Raw genomic sequence first — 23,827 nt, 5'->3', positions numbered from 1 at the left:
TTCCAAGTTCCATGACTTATCTCCCAAACATTTCTTTCTCAAATTTTCCAATAAGGGACAATGATTCAAGAAGTGATCGGCGTTACCAAGTTGATGGCAATGACCACACAAGTCTGAATTTTGTAAATTAAATCTCGAGAGGTACGCGGGAAATCTTCCATGCCCAGTTAAAAACTGGTTTAAATCAATATTACTAATTGGTCGCATACCATTTTGGATTTTAATAGACTTCAAAAGACCCACGCACCTCTCTGATTCATTCCATCTAGTATTCCAAATATCATTATAAAAATTTTTCATGTTTCTAATTGCATAACTTCTCGAACCAGAAATTTCTATTATATTCACAATCATCATTAGTGGTCGCCTTTTTAGCCAGCACGTCGGCCCTTTCATTTCCAACAAAGCCAACATGGGCTAATAACATATATATATAAGTTAAGGGGTATATATAAGGTTATTTTCTCCTTCCTTCCAGCATGCTTTCGTGGCATAACGGTAGCACACTCGGCGCATATTAAAGAGGTCCATGTTCGAGTCCCGGCGAGAGCATTGTAGATTTCTTTAGGTTCCTCATATAAAACAAGTCCTAATGGCTCGACAAACTCTACTCTACTACTATAATTCCTACAAATGTATTGCAGTAATAAGAGGAAGGGGATGGTCCAAGCAGGATGGTCAACTTGCATAAAAGTGCTGGCACTTTTTTCAAGTGGACCATCGTTCACCAAAATCCAGCGATGTCAGCACCCTCACAAGTTCAGTATCGCGAAGAAAGCAACCTCCGTCAGAATTGCCAGGACGTCCATGTTAAGGTCTTGATCTCGGCGAATAGTTACCGACTTGCATAAAGGTGCCGGTATCTTCATACCGTTCTACGAAATCGTCTGGGTGGCAGGAGATGAAAATTCCTTTTGTTTATGCAGTTAAGTAAAGGTTAGATCCAACAGTTATGAATGTGCAACAAGCTAACGACGTCGGGATTAAATTTAATGTGGTTAAGATTTAGTTTCTCTTTCTATTTTTTAAGAGTCTTATAAGGTATTTCTCCCGCCTTCTTAGCATGTCTTCGTGGTGTAGTGGTCAGCACGCTCGACGCGTATTCGAGAGGTCCGTGGTTCGAGTCCCGGCGAGGGCATTGCTGATTTTTCATGTGTCTTGCTTCCAAATAACATAATATCTCTATAGTTTTTATGAAGCTTTTATTTCTTATCTTTTTTCCTGCATGATCCCTACAGTTTTAAAGTTATGATTAATGTTTCATCGATATCAAACAGTTATGGTTCAATGTTTAAATCGATATCAAACAGTTATGATTCAATGTTTCATCGATACCAGGCAACGCAGTAACCCTACGGTCAATTAATATTCCATGGAATATGCAGGAAGAGTCATTTTCGGACTTTTGTTTTGAGCTTCCGTTTCATCTCATATCCGGTACGAGATTAAACTTTGCTGACTTGATATCATCGGTATTTTTTTTCCCTCAAACAACGTTTCTAGATCACAGAGGAAAAGATATCTGCGGTTTTTTCCACCTCTGCGTTCTTTCCAAAACCAAACGAATGTCTTCCGCGAATTTTCAGCAAGAATCTGAATTCTGTATTTCATTCGGTAAGCGCAATTACATACTTCTTTAATGCTGTATGTATACCTCCCCCCCCAACAGGAATCATGAACTCTTACAGTCGTAATAAAAAAAAGGGGGGAAGAAAGAAAGAAAATATAAAGTTTTCAGATTTTAAATTACGTCCAAAGCGGCGTTTTTTTAGAATTTTGTGTGTTACCTTTATTTATCAACTGTTATGCTCATAATTAAAAATTGGGTATAAAATAGGCTCCTGATAATATGTGGAATTGACCATAACAGTTTTTTGACTCTCTTTAATTTTCGTTTGTCGTTATATCAAAAACCAACAACAATCATAAATCCACTTGAAAAAACTTTCTTTTTAGATTCTTTGAACCATGTTCTATGATTTTTTTCTTCTCTTTGATGATAATACATGGATCTCTTTTTATTGCGGTCATTTCAGTATAACCAAGATGCATCTATTGTGACAACATTTTTCCATTTTTGTCTAAATAATTGTTTCTCATAGAGAACTCTACAGCGCGTTTTGCTTTCGGCGATATGTCGAGGAGAAAGACGATCGTTTTTTCGTCTTTTTAATATTGAAATCGGCATTAATCACATTCTTTACAATTGACACTGAGAATTTTAATTATACAACTGTCCTTTGACTTCAAAGATTTTTTTTTTTTTTTTTTAACATTAAAGTTCTTACCTTTGCAACATTCAAAACATTCCGTTTTTCCCTTGGATATGTTTTTTGAAGAAACTCTTTCCTCGAAGCCAAATTTTTCAGTTTTTTCCCTTTCTTATTGACAATATTATTTATCATTGCTTTAGATATTGGAAAATCACGGCTTCCACAGCATTTTTTAATTACTAAATACGCATAACTTTTCTTCGGAAGAAGCATAAACAAAGACTTGCGTCCATTGCTTTTTTAAGAACGCCACTTTGCATACAAATAAAACTGTCAAATAGCAGACGATAATTTACACTTTCAAAAATGCAGCTGTAGTTAATTTTTTTTTTTTTTTCTCATCGAGCGATTTTTTTAATAGCAAAACAAAATCGTCCGAAAAATGTGCGAACTTACTTTACATTAATCACTTTTAGTCCATATCAGGGGTTCTCAACAAGGAATAATTTCATAGTTTCAGAGGGAATGCGGTCAAGCTATTATTTAGCTCTGTTCAGTGTTCAGTTTTACTGCATGAATTTAAAAAAAAAAAAAAAAAAAAAAAAAAAAAAAAAAATCTGAAGGCTTTTAGATTTTATATTACGCCGAAAGGGGCATTTTTTTTAACGTTTTGTGTGTTACCTTTATTTATTAAATATCATATTTTTCGCACTTAAACCATAAAATTCAATTCCACAGCAATATCACAAAATAATTTAAAAATGAGCATTTCCTTAGAATTTCCGATACACAGTCTCGCGCGCTGAAGAGAATTTTTTTTTTTTTTCTTTCTTGTACAGTGTTGCCATTTCTCGTTTTGAAATCGTTGAGTTTCTTAATCAAAAACTCATAAAGGCTTTACAAATATGAAATAGATAATAAAACATATTCCAAATTTAGGCTTCCAAATGCGCATATTCGAGTGGAGAAGTAAGTTATTGAAATTTGATGACTCTTGGTATAGTAGTTTTATCACAGTGCGAGAAACGTACATTTATGCAGATTCTTCATTATTTAATTTCTTTAAATATAACACAGGGCTCTAATATTTGGTGGCAACAATTAAAAAAAGTAATTCGCCGTTTATAGTGAACCAACACAAAATGCCAAAACGAGATTAATAGCCTATCTGGGCTAACGCCCTTGGGGCTAAAAAAGAAAAAAAAATATTTTTTTCAAGTGTCGGAGTTTAGCAACAGTGTCTATAAGTTTTGTTGTTTAATTAATAAAACACGTTAATAAGTAATCTAAATGTAAGTAAATATATACGTATTTTTTTATTAATTTTTATAAAGGAGGGAGGATGAAATTTTACCATTGGTGAAAAAGGTGTACGGAACAAAAAGCTTGAGAACTTCTGGTCTACATCATAGCTTTAAATTCAAATTGCCGGCGGGCTGAATGCAGGATTCAAAAATAGCTGACAGGCAAAAAAACTTTTTTTTTTCATCAAAATATATATATATATATAAGAAAAAAAAAGAAATACTTTAACTAAATTCTAAATTTAGCTTACTAAATATTTATTAAAATATGCATAAGCAATAATAATAATAATAATATAATACAAAGATAAAAATTCATATTTATTTTCTATCTGAAATCTAAGTTTTGGTACCTGCAAAATATTTTTGTTGGTTATATTTTATAATTCAAAAAATTTTGAAAGTTAAATGATTATATTTCAGACTGACATTTATTTCAAATAACTTTAATGTGTTTAATTAACCATTAAGTTCGTAGTTTACCTTAATTTAAACTAAAAAAAATTGATACGGACACCGCATGACTTCCTTGTACGACCTGTTAAATTATACACATTTTTTGCTACATTTCATTTAAACTTATTTCCTCTAATTTAATTGGAGATATATTTCTCATTAATTTAATTCAGTTTTCACTTCTCGGTAAAGCAAAAATACGCAAGAACTCAAATTATCTTCATTAAAAATTGAAAAAACATGGAAAAACATGAAACGCCACATAATTGAAACAATTAAAAAAAACAATTTTTACAATTAAAATTAGAGTTTCCACGCAAAAACAAGCAATTCGGCCAGCAGGCAAGAAGGCAGATTTTTCGGTGCACAAAACTGAAGGTTTACTTTCGGTCCCATTCGGCAAAAAGACAACTGTAGGTTCAGAAACTGAATTCACTATTCTAAGTTTCAAATGTAAACAAATATGGCTGTTCCATTAGACTTAGCCGCACTTAAACAACTTTTTAGTGTTTGATAATTCTAAAACATTTTGCATTCAGATTATATATATATATATATGATGTACCAGCTTTAGTCGTAGCTTAAATTATCAGATGATAAGTTAAAAAAAAAAAAAAAAAAAAAAAAAAAAACAGGATCCATTTATTATTATTCAGGAGAAATAGCAGTTACAAAATCAGATATCCGGAGTAAATAAAAAGAATTACTAATAACTTTTTGTATGAAGTTTACTGCATCGTGACATTTAAGAAAAAGCCCCCGATATTTTTTTGCGAGTCCTTTTATAGCCTCTGGAAAGGCGGAGCTTCCAAGAAAATGACGTCAGCCTCGTCAGCCAATCCAGTTCGCTTTAAATATTTCTAGAACATTCTATAACTGTACGTGTAGAAAAGGCGGGGAAAACAACTTGACTACGGGGCTGTGGATTTAATTCCACGTACTTTCAAATAAGAAAATGTCGCCATTAAAAATGAAAAGAACATACAGTTAGAATTTTAAGTGCATTCTTGGCTATGGAATTTTATTATTACAAATATATATACATAAATCTTGTACAAGTTGACTAATAGCAATTCACTATTTATTTTATTCTGCACATTTGCTTAACCAGGCCAGTTTGTATAGTTTTTTTCTTGCATCATTAATGCGTTTCTCATTTACTTTTAACCAGCGAATGCGTCGGGAAATGAACCAGACAAATTGAGACTTAAGTTTTAATAGGTTTTTTTTGTCGGTTTAACAGTCAAAAAGTTATTTCGTGTTCAGTCTCAATTCTTCTGTTTTATCGAAACGCGATATGGAATTAGCTGGATTCGAAGATCATTGTGCATTTTCCCTGAAGAGTCCGTAATGAGATTCGAATTAGGCTAATTTGCCATTTACCGCTTCTTTGTATTTTTGCTTATGTCTTAAATAAATTTTATGTTCAAATGTTTTAGAATTGTTTAAACTTTAGTCAACATTTTTTAACATTCAAATTTAATTTGAGTTTTACATTCACTTTTTATTTGTCAGTTTTCTCGTTGTAATTTCATTTTTCTTGTATTTAAACTTTTAATTGTAATTTATTTTTTAACTTAGTGTTAAAAATTATTCAGGGGAACCACAGTATCACATTTGTTTTAAAGCAATAGCATGAAGAATTTCTTTTTTACCTTGTTTTCTAATTTTGCAGCTCAATGCGCAAAATTCCTGACCGCACAGGTCTTGTTTAATTTGTTCTCCTTTCTTAAATTATATATATATTTGGTTGCTACCGACTGAAAAAAAAAAAGGGGAGATGCACAAATACACATTATAGCAGTCCCATATACAAAATTTCAACGTATCTACGACTCTCATTTTTGAGTTATGCAAGATAAAAATTTACGTACAGATGTCACAAAAAAAAAAAAAAAAAAAAAAAAAAAAACTGTTCTGAATTTATTTTACAATCCGTTTGGGGAAAAAAGAGTCCTTTATTCTGTCCGTACGTACACATGTTACGAAAAAAAAAAAAAAAAAAAGTCTTTCAAATGGATTCAAGAGCGGTCAAAAGGAAATAAAGTACCCGGAATTTTTCGCGATTACAATACTTTCTTTACTTCGTACAAGGAAGTAAAAATTAGTGTCCAAAAGCATATATTAGCAATCGTAATTCTTCTTCTTCGAGATTACTTACAATTCTATCCATCCCTTAAAATATTCTAAATTATTATTATCTGAGAGAATTTTTTTACTTGTACATTTATAGGTAGTCTGTTATAACATATCCCGAGTTTGAATGTCATTTGTAAGACGACATTTTACAAGAAATGCTGCTAAAAGTAATTAAAGATTGCTATTACACCCAACTGTGAATGTCCAGCTATTTACTGTGTCAAGGAACAGTAATATATCGGGATATGTTAAAGATTTATTCGAAATGAAAAACTTTTCTTAATAAAATAATAAAAACACTCGAAATGATTGATAGTAATGTCACCACAAAGAATAACGAGTGGTTTTAAATTACACTTAAAACTATATAATTACAACATGATTAATCTGTTTTGTGAAATACAATAATAGGAATGTCTTAACATTTAACTTCTAGCGATAGCTTCAGCTGTTGCCACATCAATGAAGTAGAATATAATCATATATCATTTGCAGACGATCAACGGCATCAATGCATAATGCCATCAATTTCTATTGACACGATACTTTTATTACTTCTTTTATATACAGTAACGAATACTAATTATTACAAAGTATATATACATTGTAAAATATGAACCATTCTTTTAATTAGATATATATAATCTTCATATTTTAGAAGCAAATAGAAAAATAATTACGTAGTTGTAATGAAGATTCCTAGAATTATCTTCTAGTACGAAATCCACAGAAATGTTTCAGTTTTAAATATTACTTTTATCATCATTCTTTTAATTAATTTCATGTTTTCAACATACTGAAAAAAATTTAATATTTCTGCATTTAAAGTAATTTTCAAACGAGGCTTAGATAAAGGTTAAAAAATTAATATTAAAGTTTGTAAAATAGCTTCACTGTCTCATTAATTTTTTGTCCAAAGGGGCTTTGTCCCTGACGGACTATTGTTTTCCTTTTGCAATTTTGCGTTGGTTCACTATAATTGTTCGTTTCATTTTTCAAACTGTTGCCACCAAATGTTAGAGTCCTGCATTATATTTGAAGAAATTAAATAATGAAAAATCTACATATAAATGCATGTATATTTCTCGCACTGTGATAAAACAACGGTGTACCTAGAGCCATCAAATTTTGAATGACGTAATCCTACTGCGAATATGGGCATGTGGAAGCCCAAATTTGAAATTTGTAAATCTTTAATTGATTTTTGATTATCAAACTCAAACAAAGATTTCAAAGAGAGCAATGGCAACGTTGTACAGGAAAAACAATTTTATCTCCAGTGCCTGAGACTGCATATCGGAAATTCTAAAGATATGCTGAATTTAAAACTATTTTGCGATATTGCTCTTGAACTGAATTTTATGGTTCAAGTGCAAAGAACATGATATTTAATAAATAAAGGTAACACACAAAATGTTTAAAAAAACACCCCCTTGGATGTAATTTAAAATCTGAAACCTTTCAGATTTTTTATTTTTTTTTAACTATTATTTTAAGACGAAAACTCTTTAAGGCATTTAAGTTATATACTGTCATACTGTAAGTTATTTATTTTAATATATAACAACGCGTTAGATATGAATAGAATGCTAAATATTAAAATTGGCTCATCTCTTTTGCGTATTAAAAAACGTTGAATTAGAATAATTGCTTTAGGAACTGTCACTGATTTATATTTTGCAATTGTTGCCAGATTATATAAAAACATCGTGATATGGTTTGTTTTTGAAGTTAGAAAAACGTCAATAATTTACACTTACCATTTTTCACTTCTCGTTATTGTACTTTACGTACCTGGAGTACTTATCTTCAAGTGATCTTCCCGATATTGCCTTCCACGAGCCATCCACACTGAATTTTTCAAACCGCTAATTTTTTAGCGTATTGCCATTCGATATGGCAGAAATTCCTTCTCTTTCAAATCAGGGATTTAAAAGCGATATAAAATGTTTTAAGGCAAAGTTTCTAAAAACCAATATTTTAAATCAATACAGTTTTAAAGTTAATTGGTTAGTGTGTAATGTTAATTAAAGTTAATTGGTTGATGTGTAATGCTAATTAGCAACGCCATGCTAATAGTTAATGATATAAAACAATGTATACAGTTTGTTAATTTATTTCTTTATATTTTAGTAGTGTCCTTGGTTCATATAATTTGTAAAGTATCTAACCTAATAGGCTTTTAAAGTAATTATACTCGGTAATTTTTATAAATATTTGCATCATTATTACAGTTAATAAAATATCTGTGTTATGCTTTTATTATTATGTGTTTCGGTTTGAACAGAAACTTTCCTCTGCCTATGAATGGCAACAGTCTGAATTTGAGAATTTGATTTTCGATTTGTCTTTAAGCAGTTTGAATGCTGCCGATGAGATGTTATGATTAGATTCTAGAATTTGTGATATTCAATTAAATTCGTTTTTAAACTAAATTGGGTATTTCGAATATAGAATTATCACTGAACCACTACTTGTAGAATTTTAGATACTGCTTGTCTTAAATAGAATTATTGTAGAATTTCGGAGATACGCAGCGCCATTTTGTCTAGCGAACATTATGTCATAATCATTTGTACTCTGTTTGATAGGGAGTTATATATGTAAAGCAAATTTCTAGATTGGCAATAGTCCCTTTTATTTTTAATTTTATGCGTAATTCGTGTTTTTGTCTCGAAAATAGTAGACTACTTAATAAGATATCAATTTAAACTGTGCAATTTCAAAATTCATCCGCATCATAAGATCTGAGGTAACGCTGCAATGCAAGACACCTCTTATACAAGCATTGAATAAGATTTCTATTGAAACCAACTTTTTTTTTTTTTTTTTTTTTTTTTTTTTAAAGTCCAAAGGGATTTGAATCCCGAAGGACTATTAGTTTCGTTTTGGTATTTTGCGTCGGACTCATAAATGTCAGTTCACTTTTCAAACTGTTGCCACAAAATGTTAGAGTCCTGCATTATATTTGAAGAAATTAAATAATGAAAAATCTGCATAAATGTATGTATATTTCTCGTATTGTGATAAAACAACGGTACATAGAGTCATCGAATTTTGAATAACGTAATTCTCCAACGAATATGAGCATGTGGAAGACCCAATTTGAAATTTGAAATTTGTTTTATGATCGATTTCCTATTTTTTAAAACTTTGACGAATTTTTGATTAACAAACTCAAGGATTTCAAAGCGAGCAATGGCAACGTCGTGCAGAAAAAACATTTTTATCTCCAGCGCGTGAGTCTCTGTATCGGAAATTCTAAAGATAGGCTCGTTTTAAAACTATTTTGCGATATTGCTGTTGCACTGGATCTTATGGTTTAAGTGCAAGGAACATGATATTTAATAAAGAAAGGTAACACACAAAATGTTAAAAAACGCCCCTTTGGACGTAATTTAAAATCTGAAACATTTCAGTTTTTTTTTTTTTTTTTTTTAAATCTCTCCCATGTTTCTTCTTGAATGTGTCATACACTTTTCTACTTCCTCGCTTCAAGCCAACACATCGCTTGCGCTCATGTGAATGATGTGACTCGGAATATGTATCTCAAGAAGTAGTTGTGCAGTAATAAATTATCTACCTACAGCTGCATTTGTTTGCAAGTTTTCCGAGTATATCTACGCAATGAACCTCTTCATATATGCTCTCTATATATGTGCATAATAATTTAGATTCGTTGATTGGGTTAACATTGATCCATAATTTAAAAAAAACTCGGAAGTCTTGGCAGATTTAAAATAACGTCTTTTTATTTTAGTTGACCAAACATTCCAGTAAAATAACATAAATAACTGCGACTCCTGTTTTTGTAGAATTGAATCTGTATCGCTGCATATTAAAAATATAATTTTGACGAGAGCAGGTGTTAACAGGAGAAGCAAAAGTGAAATGCAATGTGTTCTAAACGAAATCTTATTCAGAATGAACATATTTTACTTTCGATATCATTTCATTTATTGGCTGCCTGATCGCTTGGAAATTGTTGAGTTTTTTAATCAAAAACACGTTAAAGTTTTACAAAATATGAAATACAGAATAAAATAAATTCCATATTCTAAATTCGGGAATATTTATTATTATTGCCTTGTATTATATTTAACGAAATTAAATAATGAAGAATCTGCCTGAATGTATGTGTGTTTCTAGCAATGTGAGAAAACAGCGGTACCTAGAACCATTAAATTTTGAATAACGTATTCCTCCACCCGAACATGGGCTCCTATAAGCCCGAATTTTGAATTTCAAATTTGTTTTGTTATCTGTGTCATATTTTGTAAAACTTAAACGAATATTTGATTAACAAACTCAACGATTTCATGGGCAGCAGTGGCAACAGTGTGCGGAATAAAAATTTTTTTATCTCTAGCGCACAAGATTGTCTATCGGAAATTCTAAAAATGTGCTGTTTTTAAATATTTTTGAGATTTTGCTGTTGAATCGAATTTTATGTAGTGTAAATGCCAGGAACCAGATATTTAATAAATAAAGTAAACACACAAAACGCTAATAATTTATAAAAAAAAAAAAAATAAAAATAAATAAATAAATAAATAAATAAAAAAATGCCAGCACTGAATGCTACATCGGGAATTCTAAACGTATACTGCTATACTGCTTTTAAAAGTTTTGTAATTTTGCTCTTGAATTGTATATCGCGTAGGTGCGCAATAGATGATGCTTGGTAATAAAGCTAAAAAGACAAAAAAAGGAGGGATTAGAGTAAAGTGACGACACGTCCCGATTTTGACGGGACAGTCCCGCTTTTTGGAGGACTCTCCCGCGTCCAGCCGATTTTTAAAAATGTTCCGCTTTTTAGAAAACATCTGCATTTCTTATTTTAAATGTACTGTAAAAATATATTACCTTTTATTTATTAATTATTACAGTGAATGTAAAGAAATAAAAATACTTAAATAAAAAACACATAAAATGCATGCAGAGTAAACTAAATTAGGCGATGTAACGAGTTAGATTTACTCGGTGGTGTTCGATCATTGTCGTTACATCTCGTCAAGGGGGCCCACCAGCGGCCGAGCGGTAAAGTCGCTGAACACTGGTAGTTCGGTCGGAGGTTCGAATCCCGCGAACGGGCTGGTTGCATGGGCGTTTTCGTGGTTTTCTCCATGTGTAACGTGTATACGAGCCAGTTTCCCTTAGAGAGTCCTCCACAAAAGGCATCCCTCCCTTTAGGCAGATAGCCCCCGAGGCTTTGCCATAATCACACACACACACATCTCGTCAAGGAATATATATTGTTAACGGAGGAACAGCTAGCATTAGCTGAAGAGCTATTTGCTTTCCACTCCATAAACCACAATCAAAATTTCAGATCAATTGATTGTAAGTCGCAAACGATCAAAACATTGTACGACAAAAAATTTGCATATGCAAGGACAAAAACCGAAGCAATTATTTGTAATGTTTTTTCACCATATTCGTTTTCACAGTTGCAGAAAGAATTAGATAAATCCACATTTATATCCATATATTATGATGCTTCCAACCACAAAGATTTAAAATTATATCCCATAATTGTTAGACTTATTGTTACAGAAACAAGAATTAAAATTAGAATATTAGATTTTGTTTCATTGCCGGGTGAAGCTTCATAAATAATTTTTGATTCAATAAGTACTATTTTAAAAAAGAATCATTTGAACAATACAATTGTTGCCTATTTTGAGGATAACACAAATGCAAATTTTGGTGAAAAAGCTAAAAGAGGCATCAATAACGTTTTTACGAAACATAACGAATATTTGGACCAAAAAATTATTCGATTAGGTTGTGCAGCGCACATTTTACACAATACTATTCAAACAGCATCTGACTTACTTCCAGTGGATGCTGAAAATATTATTGCAAAAATATTTTCGTATTTTTATATATATACACTGAGTTCTTTTACCAGCTGTAGAAAATATTTAAAAAATATACGAACCATTAAAATCATACTTTTCATCACAAGATAAATGTCCAAGAATATTGCAGCTGTTTTTTGAAAATGATACATCATAAATTTGTTTTCATTTCATCCACAACCAAGCTACATTATTCCACAATGCTGTGAAAATTATTGAAGGGGGCAAAATTTCAATTACGGAAGTGTCAAATGAAATCAATAATTTAAAAACAAAATTGCGAGAAAGACTTGATAACCATTACGTTTCTTTAGTTATTCGAAAGAACGTCACTAGGTTAGAAGAACAAGGTGCAATATTAAACGACCTGATTTTCTGAAAGAAGTCAGAAATTTTTATAGCAACCGCTTGGAATATCTTGAAGAAAGGACAGTTCATTTCGAGGATATTTAAAATTTTCATTGGGTGACATTAAAAAAGGAGATTTTATGGGAATATGGGGAAAAATCTTTTTAATATATTAGTAACCGTTTTCCGAAAAATAATATTTGCGAAAATGATCTCTTTGATGAGGTGTCATTGGTAAAAAGATACGTTACTGATGAAAAAATTAAATGTTGGTCGTCTGCAAATGTGGAAACTGACAAAAAATGAAAAGAGTTATTCCTTCATTTTAAACAGAATAATATTCCTTATGAAAATATTTTGAAAAGTGTAGAACACGCGCTCTCTCTTCCAGGAACAAATGCAACAACAGAAACGGGTTTTTTCTAGTATCAATAAAATATAGAAAATTGAAAAAAACGCAGTTGAGCTTTAAAACTTAAAAATCTGTATTAGGCATAAAATATAATTTGACGAATTTATTTGAGAAATTTCATGACATTTTAATAAATGATCCGAATCTGTTGCAAAGTATTCACTCGGATAAAAAATATGACCGTGAAAGAAAATCATTTTTAAATAAAATTTTAAATTAATTAAAAAATAATATTCAAATTATTATTTTTCACAAATACTTTTATAGTTACCAATAGTTAATAATAAATATATTTTTTATATTTATAGACAAGTATATGAATGTATACAATAAAATATGTATTTTTTTAATTATTGGTCTGCTTTCATAACTAAATTACAGTTCTCATTTCATTACATTTGTTCCGCTTCGTCTCAATGAAAATGTGGTCACTTTAGGTTTAGTGAGTATAACAGCAGATTGGTAGACTGTGGATGCAGCGAGGGCATAAGAAACGTTAACAAACCCTTTTGGGGGACAGTTAAAATCTGAAACCCTTCAAATTTCCTTCGTTAAGATTCTCAGTGTCAGATAATGAAAGACTTTAAGATGCTGTTTGTAATAGGAGTGTTTCAATAACGTTTTATTCCAAGGTATCAATTATGTTCTACCTCCTTTGAGCTTTCGGTGACCATTATCAAAACGTACTTAAAAATTACATTCTGAAGCATATTGATTTAATAGTTACACAAAGGATGAGATTTGAATGTTTTGACAATTTTTTGCCTAATATTTTAATTTATGCTTGCTTTTATATGCTTTGTCGTCATATTCTGTTATGTTAAAAACACTTTCCACTTTCTTTTTTTTCTTTTTTTTTTTCTTTTTACTTCCTTGTACGAAGTAAAAAGGAAGTATTGTAATCGCGAAAAGTTTCAGGCAGCATATTTCAACGAAAATATCCATTTTGACCGCTATCGAATGCAATTTAACGATGTTTTTGCGTGATATCTGTACGTAAGGACAGAATAAAATACACTTTTCCTTCAAAAAAAATTATAAAACTGCTTTAAAATAAATTCTGAAGACAATTTTTCTTGGCGTCTGTACGAACGTATATACGTACGTGCGTACGTAAAGTAGAAAAGTAGTATGTACGTACGTATCTCGCATAACTCAAAAACGAGTAGCCTCAGAACGTTGAAATTTTGTATATAGGACTGCTATAACATGTAGATGTGCACCTCGTATTTTGGTTGCAATCGGCCGCACCAAACGTATATAAATATATTTATATATATATCCACTCTATTACTCGGCTCAGTGATCTCGGTTTCTTTACTCTTATATGTTTGTAAATTGTACATTTTTTGCTTTAAAAATGATTGAATTATGTTGTTTTTATCTTCCGGTTAAGGATTTTATGCCTTTAGTAAATCTGTGTGCAATATTTTTAGAATTATCAGCAATTTTAAAGTTGTTTAATTGCCGCTAAGCCTGTTTTTAATGGCGGCCATTGATGTTTACATTTGAAACAGGAGACTAGTGGATTTGTTGCCAATCTAGAGAAACTTAGCTTCGCAACAATAAAGATAACGCCTTCATTTATTATTGCCAATTAAATCATGCTTAATTCTTTCTGGAATTTTTTCGAGGAAATAAGCGTTTGATGTTTACTTCGTAATTTTTAATATAGATATTTTGAGTTTTTATGTATTTTTGCCTTCTCCCGAAGTGAGAACTGAATTAATTGAATGAGAAATACTCAATCGTCTGTGAAAAACTGTTTCTTTTTTGTTTTGTTTGCTTAATTTCTTTTATACATAGTTCTAGCTTTATTATAGTATTTGAATAGAACATGTGGCAACGATTAGATAATTCTTTAAATGATATACATTTTGTGCCTTCTGAGTTATAATATGAATGAAATATAATACTGTTAAGTAAACCTAGCGCCAGTGTGTCGCTATGGTAAACAAAGTGAATTTTAAAGAATGCATTTATTCTATTGTGGTTTATGCGCTGTCGGCGAAGTAGGTTTAATTCAATCTAATAAGTTTAAATAAAATGCAAGAAAAAATGCGTATAATTTAATATTCCGTACAAGGAAGTCATGTGGTGTACACATCAGATTTTTTTTTTTGGTGGTCCAAAGGGGCAATTTGCCGAGAAGGATTATTAATTTCGTTTTGGCATCTTGCGTTGGTTCATTATAAACGTTAATTCACCTTTCAAATTGTTGCCACTGAATCTTAGAGCCCTGTATTATATTAAAAAAAAATAAATAATGAAGAATCTGCGTAAATATAATTATGTTTCTCGCATTGTGATCAAACAACGACACATAGAGAGATCAAATTTTGAATAAATTACGTTTCCACCCGACTATGGGCATCTAGAAGCCCAAATTTGGTTTTTGTTTTATTATCTCTTTCATATTTTGTAAAACGTTAACGAATTTTTGATTAACAAACTCAACGATTTCAAAACAAGCAATGGTAACACTGTATGGGGTAAAAAAAAAAAAAAAAAAAAAAAAAAAAAATCTTCAGCGCGCGAGACTGTGTATCGGAAATACTAAAAGATATGCTCCTTTTTAAAATTATTTTGGGATATTGCTATTGAACTGAATTTTATCGTTTAAATGCGAAGAACATGATATTTAATAAATAAAAGTAACACACAAAACGTTAAAAAAAGGGCCCTTTGCCCTTAATCAAAAATCTGTTAAAGTATTACAAAATATGAAATTGATAACGAAACAAATGTCAAATCTTAAAGCTTTCAGATTTTTTTTTTCTCCTCCTATCATATTCTTAACTCTTTTATAGATGTTAGATATTTTTTTAGACACTCCATATGGAAACATAAAAGGTTTAAAATATTCAGCTTTAAAATGATGGTGATTTTATACAGGAGTTTCATTTGAACATTTCGAGGGAATATAGCCAATGTTTCTCTTCTTCATTTTGCAAAAATAGTTTTCTTTAAAATAAGGCAATACTCAGAGTTAGTATGAAATAGGCTTCCTGCAAAACTAGTCCCAAACTAAAGATCAATGTCGCTTAAATTTGAAGTTCAAACCGAAGTCCTTTATTCCTACTGGCTAAAAAAAAAAAAAAAAAAAAAATATTAAGAGAATAATTTTTTATTCAAAAATTTAAATAATCTCACCCAGTAAACTTCAGGACATACTTTAGTTTTGTAATTGTATTCTTTTAAAATTAAATAAAAAAAATCTGAAAGCTTTCAGATTTTACATTGCTCCCAAAGGGGCGTTTTTTAACGTCTTTATTTATTAAATATCATGTTCTTCGCACTTAAACCATAAAATTCAACAGCAATATCACAAAATACTTAAAAACTACATATCTTTAGAATTTTCGATACACAGTCTCGCGCGCTGGAGATAAAAATGTTTTTTTCTCTGTACAGTGTTGCCATTACTTGCTTTGAAGACGTTGAGTGTTTTAATCAAAAATTTATTGAAGTTTTACAAAATATGAAATTAAAAAAAAAAAGAAGAAAAGAAAATATATATATATATTGAAAGCTTTCCGATTTTATATTACGCCCAAAGGGAGCGTGTTTTAACGTTTTGTGTCTTACCTTTATTTATTAGATATCATGTTTTTCGCAATTAAACCATAAAATTCAATTCAACAGCAATATCGCAAAAAAATTAATAGAGCATATCTTTAGAATTTCGGATAGTCGGCCTGGCCGCGCTAGAGATAAAAAAGTTTTTTTTTTTTTTTAAAGTTGTTAATCAAAAATCCATTAAAGTATTACAAAATATGAAATCGATAACGAAACAAATGTCAAATTAGGGCTTTCAGATGCCCATATTCGGTGGAGGATTGCGTTATTCAAAATTGGAGGGCTCTAGGTACCGTTGTTTTATCACAATGCGAGAAATATACGTACAATTCATTCTTCACTTTTTAATTCCTTTCAATATAGCGCAGGGCGCTAATATTTGTTGGCAACAATTTGAAAAATGATTCGTCTTTTATACTGAATCCAAGCTAAATGAGAAAACGAAATTAATAGCCCTTCTGGGCTAATGCCCTTTGGGCTAAAAAAAAAAAGGAAAAAAAGTATAAGTCCTTGGCATTCGAAATAGTTATTCAATTTTTATACAGTTAATAATATGATAATTTATATAATATATAAAAAATAAACCTATCACTACTTTTAATGAATGCAATTTTTCATAACATGTATATACAATTTCTAGAAATGCAAATTTTACATTTTGATAAAATGGAATTAATGGATGAAACAACCTTTATTTGCAATTCTTATTTTAGAATTCTGATGTTCATTCTGCATAAAAAAAATTGTGCACTCGTAAGTATACAGTCAATATTTATTTTAATTCGAAATAATTTTTGCAATGTGAATTAAAACAAAAATAACTAAATATTTTTTTTAAAAAAAAAAAGGGATATAGCTCTCGGTCTCAATGTAATGCACATTAAAATTTTGGAAACTCACTGAGCCGGTTAAGATTTGCAGGTCGTTTTCCCACGACTGTTTGTGATTTTTTAATTTACTGCTGTGATATTATCTTAGTGCGAACTCATTTAAGAGTAAGTTATAAGTGTTGCTGGACGTGACCAGGTGTACAAGATTCCGGAGCACACCTGCAAAATTCGCTCTCTTGCAATCTTTCCCACGCAACTAACCATGCAACATCGTCGATTAATACACGACGGTAGCACAACAACAACATACTGCAATGATACGCCAGCTGCCCAGCATAAGAAACAGCTGTGTTTAGCAAAAAGAAGGAGCTTGAGAAAAACTTTCTTGGCTTCTGAGGATCTAATTTGATTGACGCATGCAACTGCCCGGACGATTTCTATTGGCTTGTCGGCTATTCAAGAGATGTGACAGAAAGCGACTCTGATTGGACGATAGAAAAGTGACGTGTTTAACTCCGCCTCCATCTTCGCAGTCTATAAAACACCGAAATCTTGCGGAACGGCACCAGAATTCTCTCTGATGATGTTTCTCTCTTTTAATATCGTTTGGATACACTAATACCGTGCTTTGCTTCTCTTCTCTGCTGGCTACGCTTAACTGGTTTGATTACACGATCGTCTGTTACTGGTAATTGCAATCTTCCATCTCCGTCATCATTTCCGTGTCGATCTGTAAACATGAAGGCGCAGTGTGATATCCAAATGGCTTCCAAGCAAGTTGAATCCAAAATCCTTAAAGGCCGTACGACAAAGGATCGCGACGTCACACATGAGGAAATGCAATCCTTACTGTTAAAGTTAAAAAATCTCGTGCCCAATATGCCGAGGAATAAGAAGCTTTCTAAATTGGAAATAATCCAGTACGTGATTGACTATATTTTGGACTTGCAAATAGCTCTGGAAACTCATCCTGCTGCTGCTGCTAGGCCTAATACTACAGTGTTGACGGCTATGAGTCCTAACAGACAACCTCTTGGAGTCCTATCGCCGGCAATAAATACCTGTGCAGCTCAAGAAGTAAGTTTTTCATTTAAATTTCATTATAAGTCCTTAAATCATTAACAGGCAATGTTTAATGCAAGCAGTTTAACCGCTGATCGAATGTGCTTACAAAATCGAAAGTATCTGTTTCAAAAATTTGAAATCTGAGCTAGTTATATATTTTCTTAGGACATAATGTTAATTTGAATATTCCAAATTTTGTAATGTGCGTATGATTGAATGTGTTATAGGGCAGCATTTTGCAATGTGTTATGCTGCTAACAAAATCGTTTTCGTTCGAAAATTGCCATGAAAACTGACTTCTTGCTTCTGACCAAGAGAACAGTATAAGAATTTAGCGATGTCAATTTATAAAATAAATTTCGTGTATTTTTTATTTTGAATTTCAGTAAGCTGTATTGCTTGCGACTAATTAACAGAAGGATTTGTGAATGGATTCTCTGGTTAATTTTGAAACTAGTATAGTAGTTCATTTGAATGTGTATTGCGACTAAAAAGTACATCTGATCTTGCATTAAGTTTGTGTGGCATACTTAATTTTGTTTTACTGTTACAAATTTGATTACGTTCTGCTTTGTTGTTGGAACTGTAAATTCCTCAGTAACCGATTTTTATCATTATGTAAGCATGGAGTTGATTTGAATAAGAAAATGTTTACGCTTCTAATTAATCTCGAGAAATAGAAGATAGAGAATAAGTCGAGAAATATTTTAATTGATCTCTCTCTTAAAAAAATTGCATAACGTAATTAATTAATTCAGAATTTTTGTAATGTAAATTGACATTTGGTGATATCTCAAGTTAGATTTTATTTGTAAATTAAATGAATGAGTGATTATATAAATTTAGTTTCTGGATGGATTTTTTTTTTTTAAATTCTGTATAGAAGGTTATTTTAAATATTGTGCGTAGGGAATAGTTTGATTTTTAGAACTTTCCATCAAATTAAAACATTTATGTACTGGATTTAAAAGCTAGTGATATGTATTTTTTTAGATGGTCTACTAATGTAATTAGAAAAACGGAAATTCTAGATGTTAAACGCAGCATGTGTACTAGATTTAGAAGCTATTTCTCTAAATGGTTTAATAATGTAATTAGAGAAACTGAAATTCTAAAACGTTAAACACCACGAAATAACTCACAGAATGATTTTATTTAATGGATAGAAGGTAAAGAACACTTTTTAAAATCCTTTTAATTGTGTATTTTTATAAATAATTAGATAGCTTAGTATCACTAAAAACGATTTAGATAAACAATAGTTCTGAAATATGATCAATGGGGATATGTTAATAGCGAAGTCGGTATGTTCGAATGCGATTTAAACGTAAATACGTGCCACTTAGCTTAATTTGTTAATCGATAAATTTCCTGCCTGGAGCAGACGGCTCTTCCGTTCAAAGTAGCGCCATCTGGTGTGTTGTGGTGCAGATGGTTAAATTTAATAAAACTCTTCCCACTGGATACGGATGGAGCCCGCATTTATAATGAAAATGTTCGTTGGACCCTCTCCGAAATCTCTGGCAGATGTGACCACATCTGCATCACGTTTAGTAGCCAGCTTCTTTTGTTGCTCAAAAGCTTCTGTTATGGAAACTTCCCCCAATTGATTAACATCTTTACTTAACATTGACTACATCTGCGTCCTTGTCATTTAGTTTTGTCTCCAATTTTTAAGAGCATCTGCTATGTACAATGGCACATGTGCGTGAAGTTTTGCAAACAGGCAGCACACTTTTTTATTTTTTAGAAGAAACACATTAAAAAAGCTTGGCCGTTTTTGTTAAGGACATGTTTATTATAAATTCACTGTTCTATTAAAAATATTCCATATTACATTTTCCAGATTATCCAAGCGAAATTTATAGAGTTTTATTTTTAGCCAATTTTTTTAATGCATTGCGTTTAAAATATATAAATAAATCCGTTATTGTACTTTACCCATGTAATTTTTTTTTAAATTCGTTTTAACTGTAATAATGTATAAAAAAATTAGTTTGTGAAGGAATTTTTTTTTATGGAAAAGCTTGTGTTATATGTATCTAGTTAACACATGAAATTAATTAAAGGACTAAAAAATAACCTGTGCTGCATTTGATTGCAGATAAAAAAGCACACGAATCTACTTTTAACTACTGTTTATTTTATTTTAACGTAAGGAACGATATACCAAATGTAAAATATCTTCTCTGTATCAATCAACCTTATTGTATGTTTTAAAAAGCATTCCTTGAACCTTAACGCCAGGTGTGCGATGACTCAGCTGAAAGAACGTAAAGAAATTCAAGGATTTTTTTTGTTTTTTTGTTTTTTGTGTGTGTGCAGTATTTTGGCACTGATCCCAGTTTGCTATTCCCCTCTAGTTCCCTCCGGAAGCTTGTCATTTTGGATATATTTATTGATTCTAAATATAGAACGAAGAAGTAAAAATGTTGATGTTTTTTTATTTTCCCAGATATTTGAGAACCAGCTGTTGTCTCACTTGTCTTGATCTGATTTTGTTTTAAATTCATTTTGAAATTTGCGCAGTTAGATTTTATAATCTGTACCTCTTTAAAATATCTCAAAGAAAATATAAGTACTTTTTTTGAATTTGGGAAAGTATTTGCATGTTAAATTGTGCATTAGCCATATGGCAATTACATGGACTACAAACAGTTTTGATTTTCCCTAAGCTGACTTATTTACATATTTATTTTAAGTGTGGATATATTGTAATGATAATGTCTGGATGACTTTTTTCTGGATGATTTGTTTTTCCACCCTATGGTTGAAAGTGGCTAGCCAGCATTCATAATCATTTTTATCCATTGGGTGTTTTCAGCCAACGTACTTGGATGTATCAAGATACCAGTTAGAGAATAAAAGAATTAAAATTTGTTGGCAGTTCTTTTTTAATGAAATGCTCAGGATAAAATATGATACTTTTTAGCAATAATTGACTGTTATTTTTAATGCTGGTCTTTCTGTGTACTTATCTCTTTCTTTTTTTTTTTTTTAGGTCAATCAAACAGAAAAAATTCCCATCATTGCTGACGTCATCAGTGCAAACAGACCTGTATCCTGTTAACTACAAATGAGCACTCAGCAACATCAGTGAACTGAGAGACTTTTGATGATATTGCTATTTGTATAAAGGTGTGGCCACTGGCCCATTTGCATAAACTAGTCTTTTTAATCTGTGGAATTTTAATAGCTGTTGTATCGTTTTCCCTTGTCACTAAGATCTCAGATGTCAGTGGTCATTTAACCAAGATTTCTTGGAAAACCTACTTAAAACAGATGACTGAATGAAAAATGAAATTCAACAGTTGTGAAGCATTAATTTTTATTCCAGTTTAATGTAACATAGAGTTAATATTGTATATTTTTTAAAATTGATATTGAATTGGCATTAACTAAAAGTTCCATAAAATTTTTAATTGAAGTCTTAAGTAATTGATAATAGTGAAACATTTTATAAAAATGAATGTAAAATTTTTTATTTAATACTTAAATTTTTAATTTTTGTAATTTAAATTTCTAATCTTAATAATTTTTAATTAACTAGCAATTTAAATTTATAGTATTTTCTCTTTCATCATTTTTATTGTTTGCCTTTTTTCTGGAATGAAGAAATTTAAGTTTTAAACTATTTTCATGGTTAATTGAGTTAACCTCATTGAATCTGTACAACCTTTTATCTAAAATTATGCTTCACAGATGCATTTTTCTTCAGTATATGTATATTGTGTATATATTTGAAATGTGTGAAAAAAGCTTGTTTTCCGGTTCATAATTGCATTTCTTTTAAAGAAACTGTGCATTTGCATGGAAAGCTTTGTAAGTTATTCTGTCATTAGTTATTATTTATAGAAGCAAATGGAAAGGGTTCCTTGAACAAATTTTTTTTTTTACACGTTTTTGAACTTCAAATGTATTCTTGTTAAAGAAAATAGTATGCAACTTTCCTTTTCTTGCTTAATGAACAAATGTATAATAAGAAAAATATATCTTCAAAAATGGATCCTAAGTATGTATTTTGTACTTTTTTATGTCGTGCTTGCAACGACAGCTGGGGTCTTATGTTCCTGGAGCATTTATAAAATGGCTTAAATCAGACATTTAATTTGTTATTAGTAAAGTAGATTTACGTACAAATGGTTTTGTGATATTTTCTGGCTTGCCAGATATTGTACAAATGTATGGAAATTGTAAAGTATAAAATTTAAAAATTAAAATAAAGAAATTATTTAGAATGGTGAAATTTGTTTTCCACTTTATTCTTTTTTGCTAGATAAGTATTACATTAGAAAAATGGTTTTTGAAATGTTTTTTTCTAGGGTCATTACTTTACAGGATATCAGGTGAGTATTGTAACATAAGGTGGTTTGGATCTCAGGTAAGTAATGTAATAAAATTCAGTGATTCTTTTGTATTCTTATGTAGTTAAACAGGTTGAAGCTGATGCTCAGGCACTGCATAAGGAGGATATGTACTATTGGCCTAACGTACATATGTTTATTATGTGATTAGTAAAATTTCATTTTTTAGTTTTTGAAATTTATCAAATTTTATGCAAAATTTAGGGAAAAGTAATATTCATTCATTCTTAAGAAGTACTAAAATTTGAAATTATAATTAAGTGATCAATTTAATCATGCACTATAAAACATTTCCTTATTGAATTAACAAGTACAGCATGAATAATACATTAGTAGGCTTTTGTAGAAGGAAGACATAGTAAGGTACATACAGTATTACTTATAAAAATGAAAAAAAAAGTATACAATTCTGAAGTCACCTATTTGTTATTTACTTACATACTTTAAGGTTTAACAAAATAAAACATCTAGAAAGGAAGTAAATAATTTGAATGTATCAAAATGATTGTAAGACTAAACATTATTCTACTTCAGTTAATTTGGAGAAGACATGTATATCTGAGAATGCAAAAGTAATTTCACTGCTTTATAGTTCTGTGGTATGTACAAAATGATGTAAGTGGAGAAAATAGATGTTGCAAATATACTGAAACACACTAATTATTTTTGTACATATATTTAAAAAGGATAAATGAATAATGTAAAGTGTTTCTCAGATCACTAACAATACTTTCATTTAAATGGAACATTTTACTCAAGTTAACAGTATAAGTTGGTAAATTAAGTTACTCATAAAATGTAATTTATTTTGTCAAAATTTGGATTTTCTGAAATAATTTTGAATAAAACAATTTTCATAGCATATCCTTAACAATCTTCAAATAATCAACAGTAATATAAACTTTTGAAAGGATTTTAACTTAATTAAACACAAAACATTTAAAATTACTATTGAAACAAAGCTGCAAATGCTTCATCATATCATTCTCATGGATTATTTTGCTTATTGTTGCAAGGAAAACAAGAAGTAACAAAATTTATTACTTAGCAGCAGTTTACAGTCATATTGGTCTAGTCTTATTATTTAAAACAATTTTGGTAAAAAAAAAAGTACTTAAAAGTCATGGTCATTATTGTAAACTGTGATTTTAATAATTTAAAAACATCCAATTTTAGTGCAATTAAACTACGTGAATTTTAAAATAGCTTCACACTAGTTTGATACTTATGAAATTTTATGCTTTTAAAAATAT

At 30.4% G+C, this 23,827-nt stretch overlaps 1 protein-coding gene and 1 long non-coding RNA gene across 2 annotated transcripts in view; one reads left to right on the top strand and one right to left on the bottom strand.

The window, feature by feature from the left end:
* LOC118205670 (uncharacterized) overlaps positions 1–23,827 on the bottom strand; it is a 258,320-nt gene that overhangs the window by 135,911 nt on the left and 98,582 nt on the right. The gene's annotated exons all lie outside the window — the stretch shown is intronic.
* Positions 17,695–22,456, top strand: LOC118192111 (DNA-binding protein inhibitor ID-2-like). Its single transcript, XM_035363010.2, has 2 exons — positions 17,695–18,222; positions 21,212–22,456. Exons 1-2 carry the CDS (start codon positions 17,884–17,886, stop codon positions 21,278–21,280), a joined length of 408 nt encoding a protein of 135 aa, XP_035218901.1. The 5' UTR covers positions 17,695–17,883; the 3' UTR covers positions 21,281–22,456.

Source organism: Stegodyphus dumicola, chromosome 2 (assembly GCF_044657685.1).
Source record: "Stegodyphus dumicola isolate Sdum_Otavi_A_Nest chromosome 2, ASM4465768v1".
Taxonomy (NCBI): domain Eukaryota; kingdom Metazoa; phylum Arthropoda; class Arachnida; order Araneae; family Eresidae; genus Stegodyphus; species Stegodyphus dumicola.
The sequence above is the reverse complement of the archived record's forward strand: the minus strand, read 5'-3'. Positions and strand labels throughout refer to the sequence as shown.

What these genes read in the sequence shown, in the direction of transcription:
- LOC118192111 (XM_035363010.2), top strand. Translation starts at nt 17,884, where the DNA reads ATGAAGGCGCAGTGTGATATCCAAATGGCTTCCAAGCAAGTTGAATCC. An exon ending in ATACCTGTGCAGCTCAAGAA is followed by an intron (nt 18,223 to 21,211) that starts GTAAGTTTTTCA and finishes TTTTTTTTTTAG; the next exon opens with GTCAATCAAACAGAAAAAAT.